The 23,148-nt window shown below is 35.1% G+C and overlaps 4 protein-coding genes across 10 annotated transcripts; 2 read left to right on the forward strand and 2 right to left on the reverse strand.

The window, feature by feature from the left end:
• Position 1: 1 nt before the first annotated feature.
• LOC128882972 (uncharacterized) lies at positions 2-6,110 on the forward strand. Of its 3 annotated transcripts, XM_054134873.1 has the most exons (29): positions 2-299; positions 372-541; positions 877-1,103; positions 1,169-1,283; positions 1,350-1,422; positions 1,663-1,806; positions 1,852-1,913; positions 1,956-2,038; positions 2,093-2,219; positions 2,278-2,415; positions 2,463-2,700; positions 2,751-2,798; positions 2,849-2,955; positions 3,020-3,147; positions 3,197-3,348; positions 3,396-3,460; positions 3,509-3,759; positions 3,811-3,906; positions 3,956-4,018; positions 4,072-4,309; positions 4,362-4,534; positions 4,625-4,745; positions 4,803-4,863; positions 4,919-5,061; positions 5,110-5,247; positions 5,306-5,393; positions 5,456-5,585; positions 5,668-5,821; positions 5,874-6,109. In XM_054134873.1, exons 1-29 carry the CDS (start codon positions 212-214, stop codon positions 5,967-5,969), a joined length of 3,717 nt encoding a protein of 1,238 aa, XP_053990848.1. In that variant the 5' UTR covers positions 2-211; the 3' UTR covers positions 5,970-6,109. The 3 variants fall into 3 exon arrangements, with proteins under 3 accessions (XP_053990848.1, XP_053990850.1, XP_053990849.1); XM_054134875.1 differs by lacking the exon at positions 2-299 and having other exon boundaries at positions 403-541; positions 749-1,090; positions 5,874-6,110; XM_054134874.1 differs by lacking the exon at positions 2-299 and having other exon boundaries at positions 403-541; positions 749-1,283; positions 5,874-6,110.
• On the reverse strand, positions 6,011-19,600 carry LOC128882970 (uncharacterized). Of its 5 annotated transcripts, none has more exons than XM_054134869.1 (26): positions 19,178-19,600; positions 18,653-19,126; positions 18,384-18,606; positions 18,088-18,316; positions 17,936-18,014; positions 17,693-17,880; positions 17,432-17,649; positions 17,223-17,379; positions 17,014-17,162; positions 16,740-16,967; positions 16,501-16,681; positions 16,247-16,444; positions 15,247-16,146; positions 15,006-15,195; positions 13,678-14,905; positions 13,578-13,623; positions 13,328-13,507; positions 11,304-13,271; positions 10,490-11,247; positions 10,017-10,432; positions 9,691-9,972; positions 7,356-9,631; positions 7,014-7,215; positions 6,716-6,956; positions 6,584-6,665; positions 6,011-6,531 (listed from the first exon to the last, which is right to left on the reverse strand). In XM_054134869.1, the coding sequence occupies exons 1-26, from the start codon at positions 19,560-19,562 to the stop codon at positions 6,178-6,180; spliced, it is 11,832 nt and encodes a 3,943-aa protein (XP_053990844.1). In that variant the 5' UTR covers positions 19,563-19,600; the 3' UTR covers positions 6,011-6,177. The 5 variants fall into 5 exon arrangements, with proteins under 5 accessions (XP_053990844.1, XP_053990845.1, XP_053990843.1 ...); XM_054134870.1 differs by having other exon boundaries at positions 6,012-6,531; positions 18,653-19,308; positions 19,359-19,500; XM_054134868.1 differs by having other exon boundaries at positions 6,012-6,531; positions 18,653-19,600.
• Positions 19,601-19,772: 172 nt separating this feature from the next.
• Positions 19,773-22,452, forward strand: LOC128882993 (uncharacterized). Its single transcript, XM_054134920.1, has 7 exons — positions 19,773-20,301; positions 20,358-20,468; positions 20,550-20,603; positions 20,656-20,997; positions 21,191-21,418; positions 21,491-21,644; positions 21,702-22,452. Exons 1-7 carry the CDS (start codon positions 20,055-20,057, stop codon positions 22,294-22,296), a joined length of 1,731 nt encoding a protein of 576 aa, XP_053990895.1. The 5' UTR covers positions 19,773-20,054; the 3' UTR covers positions 22,297-22,452.
• A 33-nt stretch (positions 22,453-22,485) lies between these two features.
• Positions 22,486-23,097, reverse strand: LOC128882996 (uncharacterized). Its single transcript, XM_054134927.1, has 2 exons — positions 22,708-23,097; positions 22,486-22,658 (listed from the first exon to the last, which is right to left on the reverse strand). The coding sequence occupies exons 1-2, from the start codon at positions 22,943-22,945 to the stop codon at positions 22,486-22,488; spliced, it is 411 nt and encodes a 136-aa protein (XP_053990902.1). The 5' UTR covers positions 22,946-23,097.
• Positions 23,098-23,148: the final 51 nt, after the last annotated feature.

A 23,148-nucleotide genomic window follows, 5' to 3' on the forward strand; every position in this document is an offset into this window, starting at 1 on the left:
GTTTTTCGTAAATGTATCGATATACACCTTATTTCAGATAAAATGACATGCCATTGATATCAGATCGAAAATGGTACAATACAGCGTGTAGCGACTGCTGGAAGCTGCAATAACTCGACAAAGCTTATATAAATTCGTGTAAAATGAGCATAGAAAAAATTTTGTATTACCTGACGAATTAAAAAATTCAATTTGCTACCATAGTGTACTAATGCATATCAAGTCGATCACCTTGCAAGGTTTTCTTAACTATAAAGATGTCACAACGGTGGCATTCAATCCACACTTTAATGTTATTGGTACGGATTTCTGTTTGTTTTGTTATTTTGCGTGATGTTTGAATTCTTGTTCAACATTATGAAACTGTGTAGTGGGACCTAATGGTGCTGGAAAAAGTACATTGTTATTGGCTATTCGTTTCGCTATGGGGTTTGAAGAAGCTTCAGAACGATTTTTATGGCTTCATCATGGAGCCAATTCTCGTTCACTTATTGGTTATGTCAGCTTAACACTTGACAATAATGATAATCGAATTTCAGTGGTACGTCATATCTTTTTAAAAGTTGTTTAATGGTATGACCTCTTAACCCGTACCTAAACTTTAAAGAAACTTTTTTAATCAACAATTGTAGAATACAAAAAGCAATGGATTTAGAAATATTGCTTTAAAAACATTGAGTTTTTTTTCTTGTTTTAAACACAGAACAGTTTGTTTTTTCAATCTGAAATAAAGAATGGTTGTTTTTAGATAATAAAAATGCAAAGTGTTTAAATTTTTCGGTTATTGAAGCTAGTTAAAAAAAAAAAAATTTCAAAAAGATTGAAGCAGAATATCTTTGTTTTTACAATATCTAACCTTTTCTTTTTGCAATCCAGTTAGATACTGGTGATGTCGTCATCCGGAGGGATTTCAGCTGTGAAAAAGATGAAATTACATTAAACGGGAAACTGACAACCCGGCATGAACTTTTGGGCCTTCTGGAAGTGGCTGGCTTTTCTCGGTTCAATCCCTACTATTTCGTACATCAACACGAAGTATCTGAGCTTGTTCGTATGAATAACTGTAAACGCCTTATGACTTTAAAGGAATGTGCGGGAACACGGTGGTTTCTTTTTTGACAATTTGTCAAACCCTAATGGTCTTTTTTTTGGGTAATTTTGTTAACAGTGTTTACGATGCGCGTCGTTCGGAAGCCATTCGTAGTTTAGAGGAAACCAAATCAAAACGCGATACAATTGACTCCATGTTGAGTATGATTAGTTGTCGCATTCAGGATTTAAAGGTTTTTTTATTATTTTTTAAAAATGTATCCAAAGTTAAAATGTTTTTGGTATCCCATCCTTCTCAGAGTGAGCAACATGAATTTGAAGAATGTCTTCAGCTAGAAACTGAGAAATCCTGCTTAACAACGGCCATTGCAAGTAAGAAGTGACTGACTCAGTTTCCAGTAACAAGCTCTTGACATGAAGTTTGTCGTTGCGTTTTGGCCTACTGTGTGATGTTCTTGTTGTTAACTTTTTTTCTTGAATGCTTTTTTGGTTACCTAGCACGACGTTTTAAAGTGTTGTATTGTACAAACAAAAGTTGACTCTTTTGTTTGAATAAAAAACAAGGTACCCTGTAAACTTTATGCAATAATTTTTTTCTTGTTGTTTTTTTAGAAAAAGAGTTGTTACTGGTTACGGAAAATTTAAAAGAGCTCAAGGAGAAAAATTCTATGTGTGAGAGTCAAGCACAAGATGTGCAGAAACAAATGGAGCAGATATATCAAGCGGCCGAAAAGGACAAATTTTTAAAAAACAAAGGTATGCCTGTTACCAAGTTCGTTTGGCATTGATGGCATTGAGTAGAGGAGCAGAAATTACAGGAATTTGAAAAGTCTTTAACATGTTTGAAAGAGAAATTAGAAAAGGTACAGTTAGTTACCGTGATGAATTGTAAAAGTGTCGTTTAGACTTTACAAGAAGAATCGCGTCAATCTTTGAAAAAGTTTGAATTCAAAAAACAAAAGGAGTCGTTGGAGTCTTTATTTGAAAGGTAATAACAAGATGTTTTTTATTAGAAAGAGTGCACTTTGATTCGTTTTTGTAGCTCGCAAAGTAAAATTCAAAATTTTCTTACAAAAAATCAAAAAGAAGAAGAATCGTTACGCGCGATTGAAGAAAAGAAAAACCAATGTGCTCTTGATCATCAAAAGCTTGAAGAGAAAATAGCCTCTGTTCGTGTTTTCTTTTCATATTGTGTTTTCAAAAAAAATGGGTTGAATGCTTTTCTAGATGCAAGAAAATTATCCAGGACTTGACAACACCGAGGATGAGGAGACTACGCTTCAGGACAATGGAAGAGAAAAAATATGCCAGCTTAATCGAGATATACAAGAGACCCAAGTTTTACTAACAAAAACTGAACAACAAGTAAAAATGCGAAATTTGATCTTACTATTGTCTTGTTTTGTTTCTAGAAGAAAAAAGTTGATGAAGAATTACGGAAAGCAACAAACCAATTGCTTGAGTGTCGAGAAAAAATTAAGGAAAACGAAACCCAGTCATCTCATGGTGTAAAGTCAAATCACTTTATTTTTCAAGGGGAACAAATGGATTTGGAAAAAGCTGCAGCATTGGAGAAGAAACTTTTACAAGAGTACAACAACATTATGGAACAATTGGGTCATTGCGATATGGAAATTTCAGTGGATCAACGTAATTTTCAAGTAGAAACAAAACACTGCTGTATCTTTGGTGAATTGTAGGAAATTTTTATCGCGCGCTACCGCACAATGAACTTGCTGGATATTTGGGTATTTTTTTTCTAAATAGGTATTATTTTGTTCTTAAAGAAGATATGTAGAAAGCGTTAAATTTGCCAAAAGTCGAAATTGGATAGAGGAAAACGTTTTTTATGGCATCCTACTTGACAAGGTGGTTGTTGAACCACAATACTTTAAAGCGGTGGAGGTAAACATTGTTTCTACTTTGCATATTCCTAGTCGTTTTAATTTGGGCATTGAGAAAATTTTAGACAGTTGCAGGATCCCAATTATATAACATTTTAGTAAAAGATCAATCGTATGCTACGCAGTTAGCCAAGCATCTGAAATCCATCAAACAAGGAGTTGCTGTAATAACACCCGTACGTGATATTCAAAGGTAAGTCCCTGGATGGTGAAACAGAATAGTATGTGCCTTTTGTTGTTAGGCGTTTTCGAGAACCCATTGTAGAAATCAGAAAACTAGGATTGTGTAGTACAAACGATGTTGTTCCTTTGCTTTGTGTTATGTCTGTTGAAGAGCAAGTTGCCCCTGCCTTAACTCAAGTATTTGGAGGTTATCTTTTGTTGAAAAATTTCGGTACTTCAATTTTGGTTTTGTTAAAAAAGTATTCCACATTTTCACAGACCTTCAATTGGTTCAAACATTAGCATCTAAAGGGTATAATTGTGTTACAATGGAGGGTGACTTGGTAAGTGAAGTGCTTATTACGTGGCTTTTTGTCGAGTTTTGTTTGAAGATCAGTAGTAAAGGAACACTCAAAGGGGGTTTCCGTTCAAACATATCTCGATTGCATTTAAAAGAACTCGTGAAGAAAAAACAAAAAGTTTATGAAGATTTAAAAGATAAACAACGTGAAACGAAAGATCGTCTTGATGAATTGCGTGAAGCTCAAACGATTTTTATGATTGAACAAGCCTCATTTAATTCAGTCGAGTCTGTTACTCAAAAAAAACATTCTCTTGTTAACACGGTTTTAACATTAGAAAGGTTCAGTTTAACATTTTTCTCAGTTGCATGTTTTTACCTATGATTGTGCAGAGCTATACAGAGCTACCGTGAAAATCAACACATATTCAACACAGCATTAACGCAACTCCAGTTCCAACTGGATACGTTGCAATGTGAAGCATTACGGTACAGCGATTTCGGCGACCGAAGAAATCATGGCTTTTTTTTTGAGCAGCTTGCAAAAAAAGAAAACGGGTGAAGAAAGCAACAAGTCACGACTTACGATTCTTGAGAAAGAGTAAGTGTAACAAAATATTTAAATACAAATGTTATTAATTTTGATGAATATAGAAGAGTGAAGAAACAGTTCAACGATTTAACTAGGCAAAAAATAGCACTAGAACAAGAATCTAAGACATTAGAAGAAGACTTTAATTTGAATCATCAAAAACAGCGACTCTATATTGAGTCTTGCTTAGCGTGGGAGAAAGAGAACGGAGAACAGTTATTGAAGGAGATCGATAAAACTGTCAAAGCACTTAACGAGATGCAAGTTTCATTCCAATTACTGGAAAAGGAGAAGAATCACGTAAATAATTATTATTTTGTCGACACAAAGCCTCTCTTTTTATTCAAATTAGTTAGAACAACAAATTCGCCACGTAGAAGAGTGTCATGCTTTATGTAAAGAAACATTGAAAACCCTTGCGGACCAAGAAGAAAATGTAATAAGGACACTTGAAACATTACAAGAAGAATGTTCTCAAATTAATTTTGAAAAAAATTCTGTACAAGATAAAATGAATGCATTTCAGTAAGACAAGCTTCATAGTCATGTTGAGGTCAACCTGACCGCATGATAGAAAAATGTCTTAAAAAAATTGACGTCTTTAATTTCACGCAGAATTAAACAAGCTATTCTAGAAACACGACAACGTGCAGGAATAGGCTTCGATAGCCAAATCGCTGAATTGATGGAGTTGGATGAGAGTCAACTTGCATTACGTTTATCAACTATTGTTGAGGTCAACACACGGATCAATAATGAGTGATATATCGTCTTTTTTTTCATTACTTTACAGAAGTTAAGCCGCTTCACCTATGTGAACCGTCGGGCTAGTGATCACTGTACTAGTATTATTCGTAGGAAGGTTTTGGTGCCAATGTTAAGTTGCACATTATTTTTGATTTGTTTTAGAAGAGCAAAGTGCTCTATTAAAAAGTAGAGAGACGTTATATAGTGCAGAAGACGGAATTAATCGGTTAATAGAGAATTTGGATCAACAAAAAGACTTTACTTTATTAAAAACCTTTGAAAATGTTAACACACAATTTTATCAGGTAATTTTTGTTGTGTTCATTCGAGTCTTTAGTCTGTAACCTTCTCAGGTGTTTCGAGAGCTTGTTCCTGGTGGTCGGGGTAAGTTAGTTCTTAAAAAAATACCCAAAACCGGTGAAGCCAATAAAACCATGGAAACGGAATATGATCCTTATAATCAGAACGAATCAAATTCACAAGCTACCATGGTCAGCATGAAGGACTTTCAGAATGTGAGAACAAATGGACTGTTATTTTGAATTTTAGACACTCACTGAAGATATCATCACAGGCCTTGATATTAAAGTACGATTTCCTTCTTCGCGTAATTATGTATCTTTGCATCAACTATCTGGTATGTGATTCATTTCTTCGAAGAAAGGTTTTTTTGTAAAAAAAAATTGTTGCGTGTGAAAGGAGGACAAAAGTCAACTGTAGCGTTAGCTTTAATTTTTGCACTACAAAGAGTTGAGGCAGCTCCATTTTATGTGCTTGATGAAGTGGATGCGAGTCTTGATGCTCATTATCGAGGTGCAGTAGCGCAGTTGTACGTTTTTGTTTTAATCATATTGATGAAACCCACCATTTTGAATTTCCTTTTTTCTTTTTGGTTTATGGGATTTTAATAGAATGAAGCAACAAGCAGAACAACATCAGATGATCGTTATTTCTCATAAAAAAGCTATGATACAAGCCGCCCATTGGTTTATTAAAACGGAAATTGTGGGAGGAACCATTCAAGTCACACCTACCACAATGGAAGATGCCTTAGCACTAGCACAGGTAGTTTAAAAAATTTCTTAACTAACGTCAAATTGAAAAAATCACATTTTAGTTTTCTAACGACCCCATCAATAACTCATCCCAGCAATTGTTACCAATGGAACCTGCATCAACTGCTCCTCCTAAAGTGTTATGTGAAGAGTGTTGATAATGTCTATTTAAAAGTAGACATTGGTAGCCCACTTTAAAAACGAAACATTTTTTATATTAGAAGAAAAACAAAAACAATAGTCAAGTTTGTAATAACAATGAAAAACGTTAAACAAAAATTTATTGGACTCTATTAAAAAAAACGACTTGATTGCAAGAACTTTATATTTAATTCAAAGGAAAAAAACGTTAGAACAGTCGTTTATTTAAATTTTCTGTACCGCGTCGTTAACATATTTGCAGACATTCACAGCAATCTCTAAAGAAGAGGTAGTAATGTACTGGTTCGATAAAGGGGGCTGGAAATGAAAAATAATTCCACCTTCAAAAAAATCGGAATGATTTGTGTAATCTGGTATTTCTTTAAAATTGGTCGCCAAATATGAGTTTTCCTCATTTCGACAAGTTTTTAGAACAGGTGTCTGGTTAGATGGCCGTGTTTGCTGTAATAAAGGAGGGAGTCCGGGGGCTGTTGCTTGCGTCACCACATTGCAATCGATAATTTGCCACAATAAACAAAATATGTGTACCTTGGGTATTTCTCCTTCTTTTATGATAAGCTGCGTCAACCAAATCAATAGAATTTTTTTTTAAAGTAACAATGGAGCTTACAGTTAAAAGCTCTTCAGTAGTAATAATCCACAAGTAATTTTTCTCCTTGTCATACACAAGATTTTCTATAAAAAAGGTTTCCCTACACAAACAGAGGATTTTGAAAAGCTTCGATTGCATAAGAAGCTGTACCATGCAATTTTCGGTGCATAAAGTAGAATGTCATTGATTTGAGCGTCAACTAATGAGTAAGGACGAATGACCTGATCATAGCCATAAAATACTCGTGGTGGACGTTTCCGTGATCGACGACCGCGAGCAACGCCCGAAGATTCACCAGCCGCTTCCTGAATACCTCCTGCTGTCAAAGATGCCATTTCAAAAATACCCGCAACAGGCTTCATGAGAGCTCCAACAACACCACGACCAACACCTACATGTTTTTTTTTTTGTGTGCTAAACTCTTGCAATACTGTACACACACACATACCTTCTGCTAAACCCTCAATTCCACGATTCTCTATAGCTCGGGCTGGTTCCGATACAAGTCCTTTAAGTCCTCCCACAACGGCTTTACCAAAAGCTTCTGCTCCCATAGAAAGTCCTTCACTAGCATCTTTGGGTTGCCTTCTTGCACCCAATTGTTGCTTTTCGTCCAAGTACTCTTCATCAAATGTTAACACATCTAGACCCTGAATAATAAAGAAAAGATACGTCAAGACCCGCAAAAATTTCAGTACTCTTAGAAAAGCACGTCTAAACAATTATTTTAAAAGCCACTCGCAGCCATGTTGTTTCCATTAAGGCGTGTTATAAAAGTCGAAAATGCTACCTGTGCAGCGACACCTGACACTTTGGATACAACATTAAACGCTCCATAAACGGTATTGTCCCAAAGTGATTTAGCACCTTTTCCGATGCCATCTAAAACATTAGTAGGTCGTGTAGGGTGAGCCATAGACGTTGATTGATTGATGTTGAAAGCACGAACGGACTCAGTGACAAGGTCTCCTAATCCAGCACCAAGATGAGATAGTGTTGAAACGGGATTGCCAAGAAAATCCATGTTTCCCGCAACAGTTAAAGAAGATGACCAAAATTGTTTCATATAAAATTTTTTTAATGTATTGCTAAGAGAATAAATATCAAAATTGCAATCTTTGAATTTTAAAGCCGAAAAATGAATTGGTAAATCTTGAACGGTTCCTATGGATGCTAAGAAGCGCATTACTATACTCTTGACATGAAACTTTGTATTGAAATTTGGATCCGTGGACTGAACGGTTGCGGGTCTGAATGACGCTCGAATCAGAATGGGATGAATGACGAGTTCTTTAAAATAAAAGCGAATAAATGAATTTGGGGTGGTGGAAGATAAAAAATAAGACACGTTTTGTAAAAGTTGTTGCGAAATCGTTGCTTCAGTGTATTCTATACTATAAGGATGATTTGAGCATAAGATTTTTTTGGAATCTTCAAAAAATTTATTAGTTATTGTTAAAAATTTTAAGTCACTTTTAATGCTTAATCCAAGAATCACAACCCTTAAAAAATTTATATGGGAATATATTCCAGTTTGGGAAAGATCTAGTCGACGAACACACACAATATCCACTAAGGGATGCGTGTGAATATCTAAAGTAAGGCTAACTCCTTCAGTTAATTGATGCAATTCAAAGTTTTCGAGTGTCGCGCTAGAAGAGACTCCTAAAGGTTGTAATAGAACAGGAAATAATGTTGTTGAGTCACAATTATCGATTTGAACATCAGCAATCGTCACTGAAATTGTTTCGTCTTTGAAATTCCAACACCAATTTAGTTGAAATTGTTGAAAGTACATGCAGATGTATTCTTGCGTGTAAGAATCCGTTGTTAAAGAATTCTGACTACCAGACTTTTCCAAGTAACTTGCATACAAAATAGATTTGTTTCTATTTTTTTTATCTAGACGACGTGATTTCAAAGAATAAGTTCGACTTGAATTGCTTATAAAAGAAAAGCAAACAGAAGGAATCAAAATTTCAATTAAACATGAACTCTTATGATTAGCTTGTTCCATTAAATCCGAGGTTAACAAAGACGCATATTGTAGATTATTTCCTAACACTTGGATGATTTTTGGCGAAGAGGAATAATTATATAAACATAAGACTTTTCTGCTGTCTTTGCGCGTGACAAGTAAAATACACCAAAATTTAGTCCCATAAAGTGCGTCACCAAAACGTAAAAGATGTCGATTAGCGACGCATAAGTCGTTCGCATACACAACAACACCTGCTTTACATTCATTGACATCCAATGATATATAAAGAGACTTTTCTGCGACCATATCATTCCATGAAAAGTCAACGGATGCACCTTTGTTGTCAATTGTGAACCCTCGAGTAACGGGTGTTCTGTATTGCCAGATACTGACTCGAAACGTTGAATTATTAATTATTAACAATGTATCACGTAATAAAAGCTCTCGCTTATTTCTAAAAACTAAAACATCAATCGAGGCGTTATTGTGCATATTGACAAGCTGCTTTTCAAGGTGAAGAGTGCATTCAGACGTATCCTGCAATAGAACGTTTTCGTTTTTCAAAGCCATATGCAGCACAAAAGTTTCATTTGTTGATAGTGTGGTAGGACAAAGAGAACCACTCCAATACCATAAGTCACCCGGACGTTTTAAATGAAAAAGTCGCGGTTGAGAAGCATCCGACCATTCTAAAGGGACAGCGGGACTTTCAGGTGGAATTATAACAACATGAGAGGTTCCTTGTTGTCGAAACAAGACAGAAAAAGAGGTTAAATTATGTAAATAACACTTATAAACAATGGTAAGTAGTTTGACTGGGAAATTCATGATAGATTCATACTGAGTTACATGAATTGAAACTTCAGTTACTGCCCGAGATGGAGTAGGTGCAGAAAGTTCCATGGTGTGCACTTGATCTAACGGTAAGCATTCGATATTAAGAGGTTTTGAAGGTTTTCCTAAGCGACAATTTTTCTCAAGATCTATCAGTTCAACTCCAATAAATTTATAGTTGACATCTAAAGGGCACCACCAGGGATGCTCGGAAATGTCTAAAAAACGTTCTTCTACAGCTTGTACTGATTCTTCAAGAAAAAACAAATTTTTAGAATGTTACAAAATTCATTTAACCTACGATAAGTACCATTTGTTTGAACATGAAATAATTTTTCAGAGTGTTGTGTTTCTGACGCAACATAACCCCAACTGAAAGCAGGATTCCATGCATATTTAAGCCTCACACTTTTTTTGAAAGGAAGAGTTTCATAAGAAAGTCGACCGGACTTCATCGCATATAAGTTTTCTTCCTTATTACTAAAAGTGAGAGCAGTGGCAATAAAAGATGAATTCGATTGGAACAAAAAGTTAGGAGATAAATGGGATATCATCCAAGTGGGTGAGAAAAGTGTTATACAGAGAGATTGACCTGAAAGGATTTGTATTTTATTGGCCGTTTTTTTTCCGAGTTACCTGGTAGTTTTTCTAAAACAGCGTGTGTTGAAAAAAAGGTTTTGAAATTATTTCGTGCAGAAAGAATTGGTACGATTAGCAGATTCGCTTCTTCTTGAAAAAGCATACAGGTTTCAATCTGTTGAATCCACAATTGTGTCCAAGTATCATTTAAGGGTGTATCAGGATCCGATAATATCCGTGGATACATTCGAGAATAAATAAGTTGCTTATAAGACATATTAGTACCAATGTCACAATTTGTTGAAGTGTTTTCATTAACATAGAGTGTAAAAAAAACTTTTTCTAATAAAGGTAAAGAATACATTGGTATGGTTTCGCCTAAATTAATGACGCCACTGGTTCCTCCTTCCAAATGTATATCTCGGGGTGGCAAAGTGTTTGAAAAAGTATCAAAATGGGATAAAAGTGAAAAACTAGAATACAATGAAAAAAAAAATCAAGATTGTTATTAAAGTCAAAAAAAATCTTACTTTAAAGGTAAAGGTGTTACACTTCGTAAGCGTATAGAAGGGTGAAATATCAAAGTCAATTGTTGACATTTGGTTTCTCGATACACAAAGGATTTACAATTGACAGACAATTGAAAATGAAACTTTGTTTCAAAACAATCACTAAATGTTTTTTTGGTTGTCGAGCACATAAAACTTTGGGAGGGTAAAAATGAAGCTAAATTGGAATTTGACCAATGACGTTTATTTTGAGAAAAAGCGTCAGGAAACAATTCTAAAGTTTTTATTTTTTCTTTTTCAATCCATTGCGCTTGTTGCCAAAGCGTTTTTAGCATAAGAGATGAAGACCACTCATACTGTTGTTTCTCTGTTGAATATGGCTGTTTAGAATGAAAAGGACAAAATTGTAAAATTGTGGAAGGATGACTGCATGAAAAAATAGGAAGACATTTCTTGGAAAAAGGTGGTATAACCATTATAGCGGAAGTACCAATAGTTTCATTTTGTATATGAATAGCGAGACCCCATTCAGAACACAGCTGAATGTCAAACATGACTTGAGATTCAACTGTTAACCTTTTTTGCCCTTCAACAACGGCCACACGACTAATAATGTAAGATTGAGACTTTCCTAAAGTCTTTTCTTCTGATAGTGGTTTCTTAAATGGACCAAGCATTTGTTTTGTTTCATTGTTTATAGATATAAGGGAATACACTGTCACCCCTGAACGTTCAAGTTGTAGACTATTTCCAGACATGTATTCATATGTCGTGCCAAACTGAAATAATAGTGTATAATGCAAAACATGTCTTACTTTTAGTGACACTAACTTACAACAAGACTGAATTTGGAAACTTTCGGAAATCTTTTATCTAAAGAGAGTCCATCCTGCACACCAAATCGTGATAAACGACAAATTTTCCCGGGCTCAAGGATGTGGCAACTCTCAAATAAATGAGAACATTGATCGTGAAGTCTTTCTTGCTCGGGTTCTTTGTTCAATAATTTTGATGGTAACAACGCCAAAGGTACACCGCATTGATTTTCTATTACGTAGGGAGCGAAACAGTATTTGACAATTTTGGTTTCACCGTTGTCCAAAGAGTACGAAGACCGCATTTGTTTCCAACGGGACATATGTTTTTTGCAATTTATTAAAAAGGATTGAGCTAAATTAATACATAAAATCTGTTTTTTGAAACCGAAAAAATTGATTTTCCATTTTTCTTGCTCTGAATTTTTTTTTTTTTTCTGATCAGTTTCACCTTTAAAAAAAGTTTTTTCATAGAGAATATTAAGCAAAAGATTCTCAATAACAGGTTCATAGACCACGGCTCGCGGATTGAAAAAATTCACCGTAACACATAAAGTTCCATTCAGTTGTTGTTTATTTAATAAAGACGATTCGTCTAACAAGATAGTAACACTTCCATTATATGTACAAAATTGTAACACCGGTGCATTCGTATAGCCTTCAAAATCATCCGAAAGGGTTACAACGACTTGCGTCAGATCCATTGAGAATTTTTTGAATTCTGGGAATGAATTTCCTAGACGCATTTGATTTTGTGAGTCCATATAATGGTCATCTTTTGATGGTGAAGATGAAATGTTTTTAAGTTGCTCGCTATGTAAGAAAAACAAACAACGTTGTAAGCAATTGATATCCGAGTAAGAAAGCGTGATGACAACAGGCTCAATTTTCACCACCACATGCACTCCATTCCTTATACAAAGAGAATGAGGTTGACAATGAACTGTGACATTCATAGAGCCGTTGACTTGTGGACACAAAATTCGAATAAAATCATTGAAAGTATGCGGTTGACAAGTCTTTTTGCTATATGTTGTTTCCTGTGTTTGTTCACTTCCTATAGAGCACCCGTTGACATGCGGGTGTGATAATTTCTTATAGGAGGTGTCTTCGACAAGAAAATTGATAGGTACTTGTAGCATAGAAGAAAGAGACACTAGGCTGGATTTAGAGAAACTTAATTCATTCACTTGAGTAGAATGGACTCCCGTCAATGCTTCCTGCTGTTGAAACCAACATTCTTTTTGAGCATATTCTAAGGCAGTAAGTGTTTTCAAATTGGTAACGAAGAGCTCCACATCCGACACGTCCATAGTGTAGTCTTCCACACTGCAGTAATTGGTAGTATCGTTTGATGAAGATGGTGCAGAGTTCTTGTCTGCTATACTATAATGTTGCAATTTAAAATTGCCTCGCATTACAAGCAACGGGGATTCTATAAGATAGGAAGATAATAAGACAACACATGTACGCACCATGTGCACTTTAAGATTGAATTTTTTTTTGAAATCTGTGCTGGTCGTTTCTATTTCCTTAGACGCTTTGTTTGTGTTTTCGTACGCTACTTGATTTAAAAACGAATAAACATCTCGAAAGGCTTGTTGAAGGAGTATAACTCGGACATCAGATATTTTAAGATAGAGTTTTGAGAAATCATCCGAACGAAACCGATATGTGCACTGAAGGCAGTCCGCGGCGTGATGCGCAGGTTTAGTTTGTTGTGTAACATAAGATGATTTCATGGAGTCTTTGAACGCATTGCTTACATAGTCATAAAACCATTGCGAAATACAACCTCTCAATGGCAGATTGTTCAAAATATTATAAATTTCTATCATATTTTCATCATACGACGTCATAAGACTCTCGTGAGAATCCGATAGGAAAAGGCAATAAGGAGAGTTTTTCGTCGAACAGTGAACGAAACGAGTCGACAGAGCTTTGATGTCAACAATTTTAACTTTTTGAACCGTTTTACGAAAGCGACACTTTATTCACAAAAAGAACCATTAAAAACTTCACACAAAAGTAAGACAACACTTACTTGAAACGAGTTGGCTCGAAGAATGCATGGAGTCATACAAGGCGAATCGCGTGATAAGGGTGTGTGCAAAAAAACAAAAACAATACTAAAAGTGAATTGAAAGAAAGATGTGTCATTTATTGGGACTAAAGTGTTCGAGTCAGTGGTTTGTTTCTGTTCTTTTGAAAGAAAAACATTTTTCTAAAGACGCATAAAGAACCAATAGTTGCATACATATTGTACGGTTCCAAAATGTCAAGATGACACTTACGTTTTCATGAAATTCTTTGGATTGGATCCCACTGTCTTTTGTTGTGCTGCAACACCACACCAATTTTGAAACTTTTTATGAACAAAACCAAATGGTGTACTTTGTAGTGCAATTGTCATCAGGATTTGTTTGTAGTATGTTGAAAGTTATCACATCCAAGAGACAACGTAATTTGAGAGTATTGAGAAAAATAGCAAGATCAGAAAAATTAAAGACTATATAAAGAGGGTGAGAAGGTGAAACTTGAAGTAAAGAGCGTTGAAATTCAATTTTCATAGAAAGGTCCGTGACTAAAGCGTCCTCATCACAATTACTTTTAAGTGTAACATTCTCAAAGTCAACTTGAATATTATCAAGAAGACCATAGTTCTGACTAATGAGGGGAGTATTGGATAAAGTGATAAAGGAAACTGTTAACTGAATTTCTCGAGTACAGTCTTGTAGACTGACAGGAAAATGTATGATAGGAGAACGAATACGTATATCATAGTGTCTTAATGTCAAGGGACAAACAATACGAGTCGCTTTCCTTTGGTTCTTTTGATAAGGTGTTTCAGATATATGCCAAATGTCATTCAAATACGCGATTTCATTAGACCCTAGAATCGGCTGACAAGCAAGTGCTTTCAGCATCCATTGTAATAAAACTTTTTCACCACAATTTCTGTACTCAAGTTTTGTGCAATCAAAGCTGGGGGACAGATGACAATTATGTTGTGGCTTTTGAAAAAAATTTAACGTTGGTTCGACTGTATCTGGTGAAGATGCTAGAAAAATACTCAGAAAACTATGAATAATCCAATCGAAAATTTTAAGGAATTTCCCTACAAAACAGACAATTTCAACTTCTCCAATATTCATACTAAGGTTCATCGACACCCCGTCGAAATGGGAGCATGTTTTATCCACTGTGTCCACTGTTATAGTGACTAAAGAACCGCTGCCTGGAATGACGCGAAATAACGTTAAACGGTCCTCTTCACCTATGCATAAAGATGCATTCACTAAATTTTGCTCAGCATCAAAGTCTTGTATCATTAAATTTTGCAATTCGCAAAAAAGTGAGATTCCATACGAAAAAGCTTTTAAATTAATACATGTATCTCGAAAAGTACAAATAGCAAAAACCTTCTCTACCGCTTTATCTTCTCGACTTTCAATACAAACACAAGAGACACTGATCACTCGAATATCCAATAGCCATTCCACAGCACCCGATGGATGAACGACAGATTTGTAACGTGAATTCTTGAGGTTGTGTGCTGGCGACGTATTGGCGGTATGTGGATGTTGAACTAACTGATCAAAAGAAAAATACTTTTCCTTATCTGAGAAGCGTAAAAATAAAAGAGTACAGGCAACGTGTTGTGATTGTGTTTTCAAAACCATGATCTTGTTGAATTTGGGGTACATTTTGTCTCTCCTTACCGTTTATTGAGGACGACATTCTTTGACCTAATCCTGAAGATACAACATTTTTGTCTACTGTGTCCATTGAAATAGGTTGCATTTGATCTGGTTTAGAATACCGCCAGAAAGACAAGAAATAACGTAAAGGTCGCGGTTGTAAGAAAAGCGTGACATGCTTTGAAAAGGTGACTGAAATTTCTAGTGGACTCTACAATAACGCATTGACAATGGACTAGAAACAACCAAAACCAAAAATTACATGGCAGTCCATTAAACTATTATAAGAAGAAAGAGTGATATCGACGAAAATAAAACATTTCGATACATCTTCATTCATAACTTTTTCTTTATCGACGTAGTTCTGTAAAGATGGAGCATCGGCCGTTGCAAGACTATATGTTGTTAATAACTTGTAGTAGGGTGACAAGAGTGATAATCGAGTCCTAAATAAAGTCAGGTCTCTTATCTTTAACTGGAAAAATTTGTTTTCTGCTTGTTGATAGAAAATGATAGTACGATCTGTAACCAGATCTACGTTTTCTTTAAAACGATGGCTGCAGTTCACGGAAAGCTGAAATGTTAACAAGGAGAAACTTGCTTGAACCTCAAACGGAATCGCGACTTCGGTATGACCTTTAGAAGTGCTTATTTGACGGCCTACACCCGTCTTGTCAAGGCTGTCTGAGTCGTCGGTACCGCTTTGGGGTGAAACGGCGTGTTGTTTTGTAAAATGGCATTGACTCTTTTTAGTGTACATACTATGAAACCGTTTCGCTACACCGATTTCATGAATTGTTTTATTAAAAACACAGCACTCATCACAAAAGTTTGACCAAGTTGGTCCCAATGTTACCGTTCTGTGAAAGCCGGTATTTTTATGGAGCTGATGGTTTTGAAACCCTGTTACATGACGTCCACACGTTGCGTTCACGTCTTGACGGTGAATCATACAAGCAACTGCTTCCATTAAGGCAGAATACGTTTCTTTGTTTAAAGCTATTGTCAAGGTAGGTAGATCTCCGTGAATTCGCAGAACGTAATGAAATGTTGCTTCATCATGATGGTTTTCTAAAATGGAAGCGTCGTTTTTTGTGGTTTCACACAATCCACTTGGAAAAGTCTCTGGATGTCTTTCTTCTATAGACAAAACTAAAAGAATCTGTACCCCGTTACCAAAACACAAACATACACAAATAAAATGAAAAAAAAATCACACCAGTGCATTGGAATGACGTTGAGTTGAATTTGTATGTGAATACCTGAACAGCAAAAGGGCTTATAACAAGTTCACCACTCTTCCTTGTGACGTCTTCATCCATGTCCGCTGATTGTAAGTACTTTAGAAACAATTCATTAAGTTGGACGCGAAAGCGTTGAAGGGAGGTCACTTGAACATTAGAATGATGTGTTTCTTGAACCTCATGATGAGTCGGTAATTCCGTAACATTGGAATCAATCTACAACCGCACCAACGAATTAAGGAAAGTAAAATGTAGAGCGTTTTCTTTTTTACTGAAATAGCTCCAAGATGCACTGCAATAACCGGTTTTTGACAATTTGTCAATAGAGGATTGAATGTACTGTTTGTAGGAATAATAATAATAGGAGCTTCAATCAATACTTTAATGTACATATTACGGTAATGACCACACATATATTTTTTAGCGGTCGATAATTTACTAAAAGAAACGAGTCTAAAATGAGGACACCCTAAAATGAATGTTGCGCTGATCAACAACAGTGCACTAAAACCTGGAGGTTTCAGAAAATGTCGTTGAATTATGTAGTGTTTCTTGGGATTCAGCGGGAATGCCTGGTGGGTCCGTTACAATAGATAACAAATGGGCGATCTCGGTATAAATAAATGGAATCCAGTGAATGATAACTCTTCTTACATCCAAAAGAAGCATTGGTTTGTTAGTTTTTTTTTCTTTTCCACAAAAAATTAGCGCTAGTAATTGTTTTGACAAGGAGTCACGACTAGATAATACATGTTAGAAATGCCACACTTTTCTCGCCTTCTTACCGGGATAACAAGGCTTGAGGTGATGCATCATGACGTAAATAGTGGAGCCAACAGTCTTGCACAGTGACCGAATGAGACACAGTGTGATCAATTTGAAGTTGAACCTTGACGTCGGCGATTCCAGCTAGTAAGCAAGTTGACTTTGACAACTAGAAAAAAATATAATCAAACTACCCTTCGACTTGAACTAGAAGCTATAAACACTTTACTTCAAGTTGAATGGAAGCGACTTGTAAATCGATAACAATAGTCACAAAGGTCTCATCGGCAGCTAAAAAATGTCGCATTAAATCGCCTTTTTTGTCTTCCGATTGCCTTTTCAATGAAGATCGGGAAAAACCATTCTCCTTGTTGAATGTTTCAACTCTACAAGAAACGTGAACATGGATTTGAAAGCAGCACAAATCTGTTCGAGTACCGTGGAAAAGAAGAACAATTAGAAATATTATAACAAGTATCACAATCTTGATACAGATGGTCATCCAATGACATTAATGAAGTCAAACCGTGTTTCAAAGAAAAAGGAGCGGAAGTTTTCGTCGTAGGATGTTCATCTTGAACAATGTCATTGTCGGATCCGCTCTTTTTTATTTGTGGCGTTGCTCGAAACCATGGTTGCCAACTCGAAAAAGAAAACTAAAACGTTGGATTGAAATCGAATTAGACCGTTATGACTTACCTTGAATTCTTTTTTTTTTTCATTGTAAGAATGACGTGCGGACGTACCATCATGCCGTGATGCTTCCAAATAAAGACGTTTGGTTTCAACAAAGACTTCTAATAAGTCTTTTTCAGGCAAGAAACTCTGAATATGTTGCATTTCTTTATATTCCTCAAGATACTGGTTATCACAGTGAAATATAAGTTCTGAAAACAAAAAAAAGCAGTACCATCTCAATTGTAAGGAAAAAGAACAACAAACCTGTATTAAAGTCTTCTTTAAATAACACACAGGTTAATAATTTTCGAAACGTATTCCTCCACTTTTGAATTCGTGCATTCTTTTAAAAATACAAAAGACACACACAAACACACACGCACTTCACATTAAAAAAAAAAACTGGTTTAACGTACTTTTAAATCTTCACCAAAACTCCAAACATTTGTTTTAGAAATAAACGTTTCTGGAAATTCATAACGCAACCGTCGTATAACGCAACTCACAGCGTAACGCCACCAAATACGAGGAGAACACTTGACACTGATTTCAGGTCGATATGGGATATAAAGTTCTTGCCGTATCAAAATACAAGACAATAAAGAATGGTACAATTGTACCATTCGAATAAATTCGGTCAAATTTCTACAGAAAAAAAAAAAAAACGAAAAATATTAGTAAACTCGTAGCCTTGCTCATCTGAAGGCGTTACTTGAGCATATTCTTTTTCACGATGACTTGTAAGCGTTGAAGTTCAACCCATAGTTGGTAGGTTTTTTGAGACACATATGGAGAAGATGAATCAAACGAACTGGTTACATTTCCGTCACTTGGTGTATCTATTTTTGAGTAAACGAAAAGCCAAAACGAACAACTAAAGGGTTTTAAAAGAAAAGAAACAGGGTATCGCAAATGATCTTGTTTTTCATCTAAATCTAAAGAAAAAAAAAATCAAAGTTAATATATGAAAAAATGTCTTACTTTTTTCAAGAGGGTTTTCCTGTTGTGTTGACGTTGCGATTTCTTGAAGAATCGTTTTGACTAAGGAATCATCAAGAAAAGTTCTTGTTTGCGGATTATAAAGTTTTAATCTTGTTAAATAATAACAATTTTCTCCACTGTTCCAATACACTGCTATTTTGGTAATCGAAAACATTTTTTTTTGACTCACACAACAAGTGTTATAAAGGAAAGTATGAAAAAGCTGAGGCATCTCTAATGTAACCGGTTCATACTCCTCTTGCTGTTTTTGTAAAAAATTTTTCCAATGCGTTTCTTCAGGCGTTCGAATTTCTAATGTCGCTAAAGTCATTCCAGAAGAAAAACAGCGATCTATATGAGGACTGACATATTCATACCGAATATGAACATTGGTAACAATAAATTTAACATCCTCTACTATACGATTCAGGACACTAGAAAACCATCTAGAAGAGGTTGCTAAAGTTTCACTTGCTGAATTAAGAAAACATTGACGTGCATGTTCAGCTAAAAGTTTTACATCACATTGATCTAAACGACGCTTTCGCATAAAACGGCAACGTAGTTGAAAAACCTCTTCATTCCATTCACATTCCGGTTTTGGAACCACGATCATATAGAAATTTTGAATTTCAATTAATAATGGTTCAGGTGGACTAAGACGACTCACACTTAAAAGATTTCGTAAAGGTAAAGAAACACGTACACTTCCAATGGAACTATACGCTAAACAAAGTGGAAGATTGACAAAATCCATGATCGCAGGTTTCATTGCAATGTCATTGACTTGAAGATTACCACCCTTCCAAGCCAACTCCAATTTGTGGGGTTCGATTCCCTCAAAATACTTACCAACATATTGCGTCATTAAATTCGCAATATGAGAGGTTATGTATCGATAAACACTCATTTTTAATTTGAATCAAATCACATCGCTCTTACAATGAATATCATTTTGCTCACATCACGTGAGGGTTTTCTTTTTAGTCTTCTTGATTGGGACAGATCTTCTACAACAAAATTCTGAATTCTTTTTCAATTTCGAGTTAAAATAAACCTTTTTATGAATAAAAAAATAAGAATATCTTGTTTCTTAACGTTATAAAGCCATTTGTTGAAATTTAATTAAATGAAAAAAACAAAAAAAGCATATACACACCTTTTTTTTAATAATATAGAGGTCCATTTAAAAATATTAATGTTTGGAAATTCAAAATTAAACAAAATGTTTTTTTATAAATCCCGCCTACTCGCGTCAAAACATTCTTTTTAAACAAGAAATAACGACAAAAAAAAAAGGTTTCGGTTATTTTTAGTCACATTAAAAAAATCTGGTATTAAAACTAAGAACCACATAATTTTTACAGTGGAAAATGTTGCTATTTTTTTGTTTCATTTCCTCATGGAGACTTTTACTACAGATATTATAACATTTCTCAATCAATATCGGGATCAGGTATCTTCTTTTAAAAATAAACCTATTCCCTCATCACAAGATGGATCATTACCAAAAGACTCCAAGACAATCTCTGAAGTGGAGAACATGCTTGATAATGGTCAGAAGACTACTCTGGAAAAAAGAAACATGCGTAAACAAGACAATTGTGAAAGTAATGATATGATGTCTGTTAGCAACGACACTGTTTTTAGTGAGTTTTTCACTCCCTAATTTGTAAGAGTCGTCCATTTTTTTTGTTACTGCTAGCACTGAAAATTAAACATTACTCGACTTTTCTTTGGGCACATCAAATTCAGTTGTTTGTTATTATTGTTTCTAATAAAAACTTTCCTAAATATCAATTCACAGGATCCTTAAGTAATGTTTTATAGATTTTGAAGAATACCGTTTTGCGGCACTGTCGCGTTCAAAACGGTTCTTTCACTGTTTGTCAATTAGGTGATTGTCATGTAACCTTTCAAAATGTAAATAAAAATACATTAGTCGCTAAAGGTATGTTCAAGTAAAGAAAATACGTTAAACCTTCAAGTTTTAATTCCGCTAGTACCTTCACAAAATCCTCAAGAGTGTTGCATGACACTTACAGCTTATGATTATATAAATCAAAAGCAGAAACGCATCAACTTTCTTCTCAAACAACACGAGACATGTCAACTTATTACTTCGCTTCCCGTGACTGTCATACCCAATTGTGGCTTGACGCTTAGCAGCGACAACACCACTGCGTGTAGGAATTCCCTTCATTATAAACGCATCAGTGGATCTATTAAGCTGCATAATAACACCAAAACTCACACACTTTCAAAACAGCCACTAATAACAAGGTTAAAGGAGCTCCGGCAATGGAAACGGCACGAACCTTTACGCGAATTGTCTCTTGCTCTTGGTAACCAGTAACGAAAATTCATAAACTAACAAAAAGTCTAACGTTAATAAAAAATCTAACGTTAACAAAAAGCATTAGGCTAACAAGAAGTCTAACGTTAACGAAAAACCTAATGTTAACAAATAGCCTAATGTTAACAAGAAGCTTGCGCTAACAACTATGTTTGAATCTGTATGTTTGTGTGTGTGTTTAGTATCATTGGATTCAACACTGACGCAAAGCGGTATACCTTTTAATGTTCGTGCAACAATCTATCATTCCGTACCTTCAATTAACCGTGATATTATTTCACAATTTCACCAGCAACTTTTTGAAATTCAACCTTTTCGAATGTATTGCCTTCACTTATTTACAAAAAGTCACCCAGAAGAAGTGTACAGTATCTTTTCCTTTACTTTAAGACAGGAAGCTTCTTCGAATGGTAAGAGTCGTTTTTTTTTGTCTATTTAAAATGTTTGATAACAATTTGTTCTATATATTAAAAAAAAAAAAGATTCAAAAAACCCCATGTTTGTTTCAAGTTTGGAGCGTTTTGATGCCTATGATCGTGCATGTTGTGATCCGCGTTATTGGACATTTCTCGATGAACTTGTTCCCATGAAAAATGAAGCTGCCCATGACATTTGTTCTTCTCCATTACAACAGAGGTCAGTTGTATAAAAATAAGTTAACGCCTAAAACAAGAGGATCTCTTCCTTTTCTAGTCCTCCACTTCCTGAATTATTACGAGATGCTTTCAGTGGATGTGTGACATCCGGGTGTTACTCAAAAGAGCCTTCCTTACAAATTGCTCCTCATGTTTTTTTGTATTGGGATGTGTGGCCAAATCGAATTCTACCTAATGAATCAAATGAAGGCAATAAAGTGTTAGAAATTGAAAGGAAAGCGCGTACAATGCGTAGAGGGACTTCATTTTTCGATTCCTTCGACGCTATTCTACATGCCAATCAAATACCTGATGATGAAGTGGGCCAAAGCGAATCGACTGGATGTACGGGAATCCCATTGCCCACTGAACAAAACAAAACTGAAAACAAAGAGAAAGCTCAAATGTTTCTAGAAGAGCATCCAACGCCATCAAATAAGGATAACAAAAACCAAGATCCTCTTCTTTTTGGAATCACTCTTTGTGTTGAAGACAGAATTTACACAAGTGTTACAGGTGTTTCACAAAAAATGCTTCACTACGTTGTAAAACATTGGTTATCTTTTACTCCTTATGAAAAGGATTTTCTGCAAAGATATCAACTCGTTCAGCAACAAGCCTATCCTAGTTTCTTCTCCTCTTCCCATTTCTAACTTACTACACAAAAAAGGTTTTTCTCGAGGAAAGATTGAAAAAAAACTTTTTTATGTAGAACATTAGTAAAATCGTATAATTTTTTTTTTCGCAGTAAGGAATGAAATTAAAAAATTAAAAACAAAAAGCTTGAGAAGGCTTTGAATAAGTTTGAACTTTTCAACGTAGTAAAAGAAAGCCTTTGCTTATCAGAACGTTTCTCGGTCGTAAAAAGATTCCTCTTTCCAAAAAGGTTTGGCTGAATCAACACATGCACCAATAGATTCATTCGTCAAAAATTTTCGGCTGTGTTGTAACAAAGGTTTCATTTCTACAAGACGATAAGCCTCTTCATAAGAACACTCGGGTAGAGGGGAGTAAGCTGCAACAAGAAACATTGCAAAATATAACAGAAAAATAAAAGAACATACATGTGGAATAAAAACGATACAACGAAGCGATTTGTCCCTGAACAAACGAAAAAATGCCTAAAAGAAAGTAACCTGCTGCTGCAATTAAACATGCTTGCGCTGCTAATGGTTTTTGTTGATCCTTTAAATGAACTCCTGAAGTAGAATTATCAACAATAAAGCTTAATAAGCCCAAGATCACAACAGAAAAACACGCCATGGTAAAACATCCAACTAGAAAAGGTTGAAGTGTTGACATTGCTACAAAAAAGATTAAAGATAGAATGTCAATTAAAAAAAAATAAGGTTTGTCTTGATAGTAAAAAAAATTTAGGCTTAAATAATTTTATAACACATAGAAACAATGCTTTTTAAAAAAAAATTTCATTAACAAAATCGACTGAACCCTAAAGAAATTTTTAGTTTTGTGCGTCTAATATCTGCATGTTCTCTGAGATACCA

The sequence above is a fragment of the Hylaeus volcanicus genome, unplaced genomic scaffold, assembly GCF_026283585.1.
Source record: "Hylaeus volcanicus isolate JK05 unplaced genomic scaffold, UHH_iyHylVolc1.0_haploid 12197, whole genome shotgun sequence".
In the NCBI taxonomy this organism is placed as follows: domain Eukaryota; kingdom Metazoa; phylum Arthropoda; class Insecta; order Hymenoptera; family Colletidae; genus Hylaeus; species Hylaeus volcanicus.

Bases quoted from the DNA above. Each gene is read 5' to 3' on its own strand.
- LOC128882972 (XM_054134873.1), top strand. From the start codon at position 212: ATGCATATCAAGTCGATCACCTTGCAAGGTTTTCTTAACTATAAAGAT. The intron at 542-876 runs GTACGTCATATC...TTTGCAATCCAG, and splicing joins ATGATAATCGAATTTCAGTG to TTAGATACTGGTGATGTCGT. The intron at 4,864-4,918 runs GTAGGAAGGTTT...GATTTGTTTTAG, and splicing joins TCACTGTACTAGTATTATTC to AAGAGCAAAGTGCTCTATTA.
- LOC128882970 (XM_054134868.1), bottom strand. From the start codon at position 19,562: ATGAGTGTTTATCGATACATAACCTCTCATATTGCGAATTTAATGACG. The intron at 13,624-13,677 runs GTACACCATTTG...GTGGTGTTGCAG, and splicing joins GATGACAATTGCACTACAAA to CACAACAAAAGACAGTGGGA. The intron at 13,272-13,327 runs GTAAGTGTTGTC...TTGTGAATAAAG, and splicing joins TTCGAGCCAACTCGTTTCAA to TGTCGCTTTCGTAAAACGGT.
- LOC128882993 (XM_054134920.1), top strand. From the start codon at position 20,055: ATGGAGACTTTTACTACAGATATTATAACATTTCTCAATCAATATCGG. The intron at 20,604-20,655 runs GTATGTTCAAGT...TAATTCCGCTAG, and splicing joins AAATACATTAGTCGCTAAAG to TACCTTCACAAAATCCTCAA. The intron at 21,419-21,490 runs GTAAGAGTCGTT...AAAAAAAAAAAG, and splicing joins ACAGGAAGCTTCTTCGAATG to ATTCAAAAAACCCCATGTTT.
- LOC128882996 (XM_054134927.1), bottom strand. From the start codon at position 22,945: ATGTCAACACTTCAACCTTTTCTAGTTGGATGTTTTACCATGGCGTGT. The intron at 22,659-22,707 runs GTATGTTCTTTT...TTCTTGTTGCAG, and splicing joins GTATCGTTTTTATTCCACAT to CTTACTCCCCTCTACCCGAG.